Here is a 10,431-nt window from a genome sequence, read left to right as displayed (position 1 = left end):
ATTCCACAAATTGAAGGAAATATAGACCATTGATTCCATCATTTGAATTTCTCAAACATATAGGAGGAACTAAGCACTAATGACAGTAATGGTTTGCTTACCCTACGAATGTGGTACCAAAATGAATTTATACAGTGGTAAAGAAAGTTGTGGGCTTCCTACTGTGTTTAGATGAACCTTTATTGGTATCTATAATACTTAAATAGTTCATCCCCACTAACATATTTCTCTTGACATGCAGCCTATCCACATCACCAACCTAGCCACATTAGCTTTTTCTTAGTAGCTTACATGTGGGACCCACCACAGTCCAAACCAGCCACGTTTTCCTTCACTTACCATTAGTTGGACCCATGACAGGCTGACCCATCGCCTCCTTCTCCCCTGCATCGCATCCAGCGCAGCGGCGGTGGCCAGCCTCCCCCTCTGAACAGTCTGGCGCGCTCTCCTGTTTACTCGAGATCTCTGTTGACTCTTCATTCCTCAAGCCACGGAATCGAAAGTGAACCGTCTGGCAATCAAACCGTCCTTTGATGTATCTGAACCTCCTCATAAGCCGGCCTCCCTGTCTCCCATTCCCCATCTCTATCTCTCCCCAAACATACATGCCATGGACATAGAAGAACCCAGACTCCTCTAGGATTGCGGCGGCCACCATCGGGGGTAGAGCGAGCGGTGCCGCGGCTCCCGTTACTCTCCATGTCGAACCTCTTCGCGTTGTTCGATCTTTGTTCCCTCTACGGCCTGGGCGGCGCCAAGGCTGGAGCGTGCGCTATGCCTGCACGCAGACAACATGGCCTGATGCGATGGTTGCTGGGTGTTGTCCAGTGAGGTCGTTCTTTCGAGCCCATCTGCGTCGGCATGCCGCACTGGGTGCGCCTCGGCGCCGAGAACCTCTGGTGCATCAACCGGCTCACCGGCGGCTGAAACCGCAGCTTGCTGAGCAACTATCCAAAGGCGCTGCCCGGGCGCTCCCTCTTCGTCGATCCATAGACTTCTTTTTTTTTTAGAATTAGGCCCTCTAGATTTTGTATGCTCCGTCTGATCTTCCCTGCACTTTCGAGGGCACTATTCCAATGTTCCTTTCTGAACCTTCTGAGTTCCAAGTATGTCATAGATTACACATTTGGGCATACACACGTATTCTCTGTTCTCCTTTATGTTTAGACATGTGGTTACAACTCCAGCTCCCACTCTATGGTCAAGAGAACATTAGCTGCTTAACTTCAACTTCTATTTTTAGCGTATGCCGACCTGCAACTTTGTTAACAGAGTAGAACTAGAGTGCAAACTTGGTCATCTTTTTGGTGCCTTTGGGCCACTTTTGCTCAATGGCGTTACTACTAGAAGGGTAACTTCTCTTTCTAGATTTGCTTCTTCTTTTTTTTTTATGTGATGGGAGGATCTATGCACTCTGCATCGTCTCATCTCCTTCCCCATCTATGTCAGTTCATGCTTTTGTTTGTTTGATCATGCATGCTTAATTTCTTGATTTCTTCAGGATGCCGATGCGTGTAAACCGTTGGGCGTTGGCTACTTGGTTTCACTGGCCCCATCTGAGGCCGGCTATTAGATTCACATATCATCAGACAACATATACTGAGAAAAGAGCCTGGGACATTTGTAAGTGGGTTGAAAGTCAATAATGATTATCTTTGTTTTCACCATGAAATAGGACTGAAAATGCACACTATGATTTCTTATTGAATACAGATTAATTCTTTCAGAAGCACGTCTAATGCGAGCTGTATCGAAATGTATGGATGGCATACATACTGACTTTTCTTCTAATGTCTATACTTTTTCCACATGAAGATTCATTTCAGGTCATGTTCCTTTGAACACTACTTGTAATTGGTGAAAGCTGGACAATGATGAAGACCATAAGTGTTACCCAATATATAAATTATGAAGCAGGTATACTTACACATTTTTTATACTATAATAATATGCCTTTGAATGCCCCTGGATGAATTACTTATAGCTGTTGGTTAACATTTGAAGTACGAGCTTCACTTCCTTTCAGTCTTATATTCATTATACAATACAGAGACTACATGTAAATTTTCTTGCATCTGTTTGTATTTCAGATTATTTTCATATTTTTTATTCAGGTTATGCACTGCTATAGTACTATTATTTTACCTTTTTAAAGGAATATGATAACTCATGTACATCGTGCAATTGGGTAGTTTTTGCACATTTTTTTCAATGATTAGTGCAGCCATAGGTTTCATAGAAATGCACATATGATAAGTAACCGAGTACAGGCTGAATTTAGCACACTATAATCTCCAACAGAAAAATCGCGCCCTTCAACTACAGCCTTGCAGCTATGTTATAGTATCCCTTTGAAACATACATGTTATTTGCTAAGCTGGAAAACATGAGATTTTAGGCACATTTCTTAATTTTCCTTCAGATTTTGTTGATATATTCTAGATAATATTTATCTCACATTCTTTCAGTATTTTCAAGGAAGTGCTTCTAGCGTGGTCGTAAGTCCTGTAGGTGTAGGGCTATAACCTTGGTTCTAACAAAAAGGGTCTATCACTGAGTTTGCAATTGACCCACCACAGACAGTGAAGCAATTGATTTTTAATAAAATATTTTTTAGTAAAGAAAATATTTTGTGCTTTCACACCTCTTTTATGTCTGAACATTTGAGAATTAATCTTGATCTTTCTATTGTGTTTTTCTGTCCAGTGCTGCCATTGCCCGCAGAATCTTCTTATTTGCAAACTTTGAAGGCGTGTACTGTTGACTGAAATGTTATTATATTGCTGGCATCCTTCCTTTGTTACACAACAATACAAGAAATTTATTGGGGACATTTGGATTTTTCTTCCTTTTGGTCCCATTTATAATTATATTTCCTTATTTGTTCCCATTGCAATGTAGTATTGATATGATGGAATGGCCAATTGGAATTTGTTAGTTTTGTTTGATGATGTTGCATTCAAGCGAATTTTATGTTACTTGGGGCTCTTTTTCTGCGGATACATGTACTAAAGTGAATCAACACTCACGGCCAAAATTGACACATCCAATGAACTATAATATCCAGCAGCAACGCACAGTGCACCATCAGCCGTCCACATCACCAATTGTGCCACATTGTCATCCACTAAAAATATTTTGTAGCACATGCACACCTCAATTTATAACTGTTCCATCTCCAATGATCCGGTGTACATGCATACCTTTTGTTCACACACAATTACCACTGAAAATAATGGCTTTTCATTTAGGTCATTTCATTCATAGAAAATTTATCCAAAATCAATCTTTAAAATCCCGCAGCAACGCGCGGAGAAATCATCTAGTTTCTCAAAACGGGTAGGACACGGGCAAGCACATGAATCTCTTTATACTTTTACAATTCTTTTGCAGGAAAACACATATCCGGATGGTGAAAGAAACCGCAACATGTTTTGTAGACCAAACTGCCCTGTATTTTGTAGGCACAAACTCCATGGTCTTATAGCATGATGTATACACAGGAAAATTAATATAATGGTAGATTGCACGTGAAACTGAACCACCAAATTTAGAGTCGTTAAACATTGTGCCTGATCCAGTATTCTGAAGACATAAACAGTTAAGACTTTATCAGGTCTGCCATATACATAAATCCTTTGGTAGCAGCACTTGTAACCCCGATCAGACACAAAAAATGGATCAAAAATCAAAGAGAGTATCAAAAGGCTGGATAGGTTGCACAACAACGGCTAGTTGACTGTCTAAGAAACAGTTGCCAACAAATACTTGATCAAACAACACTCGTCTGAAGCAGAAACAGTGTGATCCCCCAGTGTTGGCACCAAAAATTATACATGTTCCGCCTTGTCATTGCATACCACATCAAGTAAAATGAAGCACAAATTGAATCTCAGACAGTAACTTAGACAATTCAGTACCGGATTTCATGCATTTAAACAGACAGTGATGTGATCCGTCTTTACGTACCATATATCTACCAAAAGAGAGCACAAATTCAGACATGTACCACATCTACATAAACAGCAAGGCACTCGATGCTGCGGAGCTCGATTGGACGCCTACAAACATGAAACAGTGAACCATACATAATACATATAGTTAGTGGTTATTAAAACAGGCAAACAATTACAGCCTTGCACAACAGAACAGACCTGCAACACCTTTTCATGCTTGCGTGTTCCAAATAGAATCTTGCGCGTGTTGCACTCGAGCTGCTTCTCAGGACGTTTCAAAATCAATTGGTCAGATGGAAAGTCAAACATTGTATAGGCCTACCATATTTGCTTACCAAAGTATATGTAGCATCGCGTGATCATACCTCCCATGTCTGCTGTGGAGGGGTATATTGTCCAGATTTTGTCTGTATAGCCTGTCAAGGTAAAGGCAAGTGAGCATTGTGAATGGAAAATTGGAATAAACTAATGTATATACGTCAAACAGTGTCACCTCTAGAAGAATGCAGATGTCCTTAACATCTGATATATCTTTGGACTCACCTGCCCTGTTTTTATCCTTCTTAATTTGCTTGATTAAAGTGTCTAGTTTGTCCTTCAAGTTGCAAAAATTATGTCATTACTGAAACTACACATGCATCCCAAAATCCAAATATCCATGTGAAATTAGAGACTAGCAACAGACTGTTTTTTAGTTTATTATATTTCTCACAAGACAAAGTCTGCCATGCTGATGGTGTTTTTGTAATCAATATCCCATCATTCCTTATGATGTTTATACTACTTGATGCTAAGACCTATTTCCATTGAGCATTAGATAATGCCATATTGCACCCCGTGAGGTAGAGTGACATTTTATCAAGAACGATCAAGCATGAAAGCATTAATGGTAAACAAAAAAATTCATAAAAAGATGGTATTCCTTCAGGGGAGAGTGGTAAGACGGGTTTTTTTAATATGCAAGTAATAGACATGCAAAAACTGACCACTCTACAGCAAAACTTTATAGGAAATGAGATTTAAGGCTGGTTTAATCTTGCCTTCATAAACTGATCACTCAGAGGCGGAAATCTGAAAAAGCTCACCGCCAACTGCTACTGCCGGATTGTCGCTTGCTTCAACCAGCATGTACAACATGACTGTAAATGATTAAATGATAACTGTTTCAACTTTGGTTTTTGAAGGCGATTATTAGAGTGGAACCAGAAACAAGTTTCATGTTTTGATGACTGGACAGACTAAATATTGTTAACATTTTTCACTTATGTTAGTCCTGGTCTTTCTTGTGTATTCTTATTCAGTATAGTCCGAACAAAAGAAAAGACAAGTCTTTATCAATATTAGTTGGTCCTCTTTCCAATATCATTATATAATCATTCATTTCCTCTGCTTGTTAGAGGCCATTACACTACCAACCAGTCCTACATGACATGCTAAGTCTTTCAAAAATAAACAAAGAACAAAAAGCAATTTAGATCTTTTGTTATCTCATTTCTGTGATAAATTCATAAGGAAGTTCTTAGGCCTAACCGCCTAAATGCCCACTGGAAATCTTTATAAGCCAAATTAAATGAAAGGAAAATATTAGGACCCCCATAGTTTGTCGTGCCTGAAACTTTATGAAAAATAATAATAAAACTTCCACTTTCCATGTTTATAGAAATTTTAGTTTAAGAACTACATTCTCATTTCTTCACACTTGCCCATAAATTTCCAGTGAAGAATAACGATACGGGAGTGGATACAATGGGAGAAGGTTTATCAGTCTTTGTTTTAAGCAAACAATATGATAGTAAGAAAGGACATCACAATTTTAATGCACTAAAATAAAAAATGAATAAAATCTATAAACATACATATAACCCTACATACCGGTAAGGAAGAGCATTTACATTAACAGAAGAAGCCTCAAGGATAAAATACATAATTAATTTGGAAAGGCATAAACCCTTGCTCTTTATAATGATAACTCTGGAATGTATACCAAGTTACCAACAGATATTCGATATTGATTATGCCTTAGCATCTATTCAGATCTAAACTTATACATTATTCCATGAAAAGGGTTATGATCTGCTCTGAGTGGATAGAAATCAGCAAGGTATTTTGTGGAAGCAACAATTTAGTGTAGTTGGAAGTACTGATTTACCTTGCTCTTTAGTTCAGCTAGGTTGATATATGGCAATAGGAATCAAATAAGTTGTGTGTCTAGCATGCATGAGTAGTCAACTTTTTCTGGGACACTAAACAAACTGGACTTGTAGTAGTAAACTTTTCTCACCACCGAGGATCAATGCGAGCTTATACTGAAATGTCAATTAGAAACAAATGCATCACCAGAAAGATATAAACATATGGTTGAATAATATAGAACAACAAAGAAATTTGCTGCTAGGACTGAGCCGGCCTAATGTTGGCTGTTGCTACACCTTGCTGCCATTCATACAATTTCAGCGCAAGTATTAAGCAGCCAAGCACACACCTAACACATTAGCAAAGCAAGCAGAAAGGTACAGACAAAAGAACAGAGAGGCTACCTACAGGCTGCAAAAGTTGGAGCATGGAGGCGGCTGTCGGCAGCATGAGTTTTCACAATATCAGAGCAGGGCCGAGAAGATCCTCGTCCACCTCGACATCAGTAAATGCAATGACTAAACTTGAGAGTACTGTAATGAAGACCAATTAGAAATGATAAGCTATATCGAGAAAAAATGTGAAGGTCTACAAGGTGAAGCAAATCACGTCTGAATACAAATCCTCCCAGAGTTCTTATAAAGGATGGAGAAGCTACCACAGCTTCCTGATGTACTAATAATCATGCAACACAAATAAACAATACAGAAAAAACCCTTTTACATGAACCATACAGAACAGTGATGCCCTGCCAAATATGGATTTTAACTGGCCGAATGTGGTGGCATATAGATAACTTGAAAGGTGTTGCAACGTTTTTGCCTTGATTTGGGAGAAAAACATATGCCTGGGATGGGACAGTGAGGAAAGAATGGAGTAGCAGAGACGAGAGAAACGGAGGAGTTGTTACCTGTCAAGAAGGGGTAGGCCTGCGTTTCCCCTCACCGATAGATGGTACTCAGACCGCTGGCCGAGGTTCTCCCCTCCCCTCCCCCGACCCCGCGCCCGCGCCGCCTCCCCGGGGGGCGGCCGGGGCGGCTCCCCCGACTCGCCTCTCCCTCCTCCTCCCCCGTGCCCCTCCCCCCCGCCGCCGCCGGCGGCGCCCCTGGATCTGGCCGGGCGGGCTGGCGGCGGCGGGCTCTCCCTTACCCCGCTCGCGCACCTCCTGATCCGGGGGCAGGGGTGGCGGCGGGTGCCCCTCGGCTGGCGGCGGCCCGGCGGCCTGGAGGTGGCTGGCGGCGGCCCGTCGCGGTGGTGGCGCCGTCCTTTGACGGCGGGGCGGCCTGGTTGCGCAGGGTGGCCGGCGGCGCGTCCTCGGCCCAGATCTGGGCCCTTAGGGCCCCATCTGGGTCCTAGCGGGCCGGTCCCTGGGCGTAGCCTCGTTGTCTGCGGCGCGGTGAGGAGGAAGAGCGGCTCGGATTGGGGCGGCGGCACCGCCGGCGTGCCGGCAGCAGCGCGAAGGCGGGAGCTTTGCGAGCCCACGAGGGCTCGGCCGGGCCGGTGGGCCCACGGGCCTGGTGTGCTCCCACTATTGCGTCTGGACGGCTACCGTCGCGGACAGTGGAGGTGGGGCCCTCCCGCGTGCCGATGGTGCTGATGCCCTAGTCCCGGCTCTGATTCTTCGTCGTGCTATCCTCACTTCGCGGTGCCGTGGTGAGACGGCGTGGGGGCCTCAAGACCGCGTTGGCGCACGATGGTGGTTGGTTTGGTGGCAGGCTCCGGGGCGCCCGAGGTGCGGGTTGGGATCGGGGGAAACCCCTGTCGGCATGGCCAACGCCGGCGCAGTGGCGCCTGTGGGTGCCACCTAACCTTCCGGGAGGGCGTCGGAGCTACCCTTCCTCTCGCCTCGTCGTGTACCGGGGGAATCCCTTAGCAGCAGCGTCGTCATCGTCGCGATCCTTCTTGGAGGTGTTGATAGGTGCCGGCGCTTCGGAGTCTTGGAGTCTAGTGGAAGATCCTGGTGGGCGTTGCGATCGCGAGGCTTCTTCGTTTTGTTGATCCGCCGTTTTCGGCATTTGTTTCTTTTGCTTTTCTCTTTTCTCTTTCGTTTCTTTTGGGCGTGACTGTGCTGCTTCCGCCCCAGCACCTATCCATGTATGGTTCGGTTGGTTGCTTTGTATACAAAGCGGGGGGAAACCCTTTTTCGATAGATGGTACTCAGGCCACCACCAGCACGCTGTCGAGGCCACTGTCCTCGATCTTGACCAATGGATGTGCCACCCACCATTGCAAACTCGTGGACATGCTTCTCCTTAGCAATGAGAAATAGGGAGCCAGAGCACGATACCAATGATGGCTGTCAGTTGAGTGGTAAGCAAGGAAGGAACCGAACCGGCAGGGAATCGGTCATCTGCTGCTGCAAGGAAACGACACTGGGCGGGAGCAGGCCATGGAGGCCGAGCCGGTCCCTCCCGGCCATCGAGAACGCCATTCCCTGCAGAAGTAGCACAACCCGGGTGTGTCAGGCCACCGCCGCAAAACCCTCTGCAAAAGGAATAACGAGTAGGTGCAATAAAAGACTTGTACGCACTAATGTGTACCTAATTAACCACTACATGGCACTTACAAATTTGTGCAAATGTCATAATGCCCCATCATAAAAAGAACATAAATCATGCATGCGTCCACAATTTCAAACGAAGCTTAACTGCCATAGTACCTAAAAAAGCTTCAATATCATTGAAACAACACCTTCCATCAATTGAATTGCCCAAAGGTGAAAGCCATTCAAAATAAAGAGAAGTCTGAATCGACCAAATCATCGCAATAAGCCAGTTCACTTGGGACATACCTGCAGTTTCAGAAAACAATGAAGCAGCCAAATATAAATAACAAATCTCAAGTTACTAAAACACCCAGTTTCACATGATAATCCAGTGAATATAGGTACACATATAGTACAAATAAACTGAAGAAGATATCTCAGAAAGGAATGAGCTCACCAGACCTGGGGCAGCAATGTGGCAAATAGACAATTCATCACTTGTAGGAATGAAACTGATGCAGAAAAATATGAATCGTGGTAGAGAGCAGGTTCAAAAGGTGCACGAGTTCACCTGGGCAAGGCGGAGCTTTGTCGAAGCAAAACAAGGCAGTGGCCCGCCCAGATTTGTTCAAATCAATGTGCCTGAGAGAGAAATAGGTCGCGAGTGCAAAAATTCATGTGCTCTTCTCTAGTTGGCCCGCCCAACCATTGGCCCGTAGCTCCGCCACTGCCCTGGGACTGAGACATTTAGTTTGGCGGCCATGGAGGAAAATCCCTAGGTGAGCAGGGTAGCCTTGCTCGACGCTACGAAGAAAAAGCCCCAAATCAGCTCACTCGATTTTCTAAAAAGAAGAATCGAAATAGAACGAAGAACACTAACCTGCGGTGCCCACTCCTCCGGCGACCGCGGCGCGAACCTGCGGAGGCGAGCACACACTGGCAGGCTGTTGGTGTCGCACACCCCGTTTGGCCCGCCCGGGGTCACAGCGCCGGCGGCGCCCTCCATCTCTGGTTGCTTCCTTCACATCGCCGTCGGGTAGATGGCGGCGGTGGCTCGTGCTCCTCCTAGCCGCGTCTGCTCCACCTGCGGCGCCGCTGGCGCCGGCGGACTACGGGCGCATCTGGGTCAGACGGGGACAGAGAGGGGAGTGAAGGCCGTGAGCGGGGAGAAGAAGATGAGCGAGGAAGGAGACGGCAGAGGCAGGCGGACACGGACGGCGCCATCGGTGAGAGGGGCGGACCGAGTGCGAGAGGACGCGGGGACTGTCAGGACCCAAGCCAAGAGTTTACTGACGAAGCGATGCAGCGACAAGAAGTTCAGATAAAAGACGGTCCAGATGAACACCAGAAGATATCGACGGCTCGGATTTCATCCTCGCCGTCACTTCCCGTTACTGTTACATTTGTCGACACCGTTAGGATTTGTAACAGTAGCTGTTAGCGCGTTGGGTGTGAGCTGTCCGGTGGCTTAAAAGGCACGCGAAGGGGAGGAGAGGACTAAGAGAGGACTAAGAAGAATCTTAGCATATGCTGTAGTGGTTAGAACCCTAGCTAGTGAACCAAGTCGGGGTCTCTGATCTCGCACAATTCCTCTAGTTTTCTGTGATATTTAAGAAATCGTGATGATCGAGTTCCGCTGGTTAATTTGATCCTCACAAAGGTATCAGAGCGTCAGTCCTCGGCGGCGAGTCAACGGCGGCGAATCAGGCTGTGGAGAACAGGAGGTTGGGTTCTCTCGTAAAATCCCTCCCGTCCCTCCCAGTTTGCGGCGGTGGCGGCGTCAGGTGGCGGCGACACGGCGGCGGTGAAGTTCGGGCGCAGATCTCCGAGTCCGATCCGGTTGCTGAGAGATCTTCT

General features: G+C 45.5%; 1 protein-coding gene and 1 long non-coding RNA gene across 25 annotated transcripts; one reads left to right on the top strand and one right to left on the bottom strand.

The window, feature by feature from the left end:
* The first annotated feature begins 554 nt into the window (after positions 1-554).
* LOC123040566 (uncharacterized) lies at positions 555-2,817 on the top strand. The gene is made up of 3 exons (XR_006418197.1): positions 555-1,623; positions 1,816-1,917; positions 2,707-2,817. It is a non-coding gene; the product is annotated as an uncharacterized lncRNA (long non-coding RNA).
* Positions 2,818-3,744: 927 nt separating this feature from the next.
* LOC123043624 (uncharacterized) lies at positions 3,745-9,851 on the bottom strand. Of its 24 annotated transcripts, none has more exons than XR_006419411.1 (10): positions 9,455-9,851; positions 9,146-9,378; positions 8,749-8,880; positions 8,422-8,523; positions 6,106-6,622; positions 5,042-5,095; positions 4,450-4,551; positions 4,322-4,372; positions 4,155-4,214; positions 3,745-4,061 (listed from the first exon to the last, which is right to left on the bottom strand). XR_006419411.1 is itself a non-coding variant. In XM_044466135.1 (5 exons), exons 2-5 carry the CDS (start codon positions 5,000-5,002, stop codon positions 3,998-4,000), a joined length of 393 nt encoding a protein of 130 aa, XP_044322070.1. In that variant the 5' UTR covers positions 5,003-5,095; positions 6,494-7,051; the 3' UTR covers positions 3,745-3,997. The 24 variants fall into 24 exon arrangements, 3 of the variants coding, with proteins under 3 accessions (XP_044322070.1, XP_044322069.1, XP_044322068.1); XR_006419402.1 differs by having other exon boundaries at positions 4,450-5,095; positions 6,106-6,262; positions 6,494-6,622; XR_006419413.1 differs by having other exon boundaries at positions 6,494-6,622.
* Positions 9,852-10,431: the final 580 nt, after the last annotated feature.

Source organism: Triticum aestivum, chromosome 2B (genome assembly GCF_018294505.1).
Source record: "Triticum aestivum cultivar Chinese Spring chromosome 2B, IWGSC CS RefSeq v2.1, whole genome shotgun sequence".
Lineage (NCBI taxonomy): Eukaryota > Viridiplantae > Streptophyta > Magnoliopsida > Poales > Poaceae > Triticum > Triticum aestivum.
Note: the sequence above shows the minus strand (reverse complement) of the source record. Positions and strands in the feature narration are given on the sequence as shown.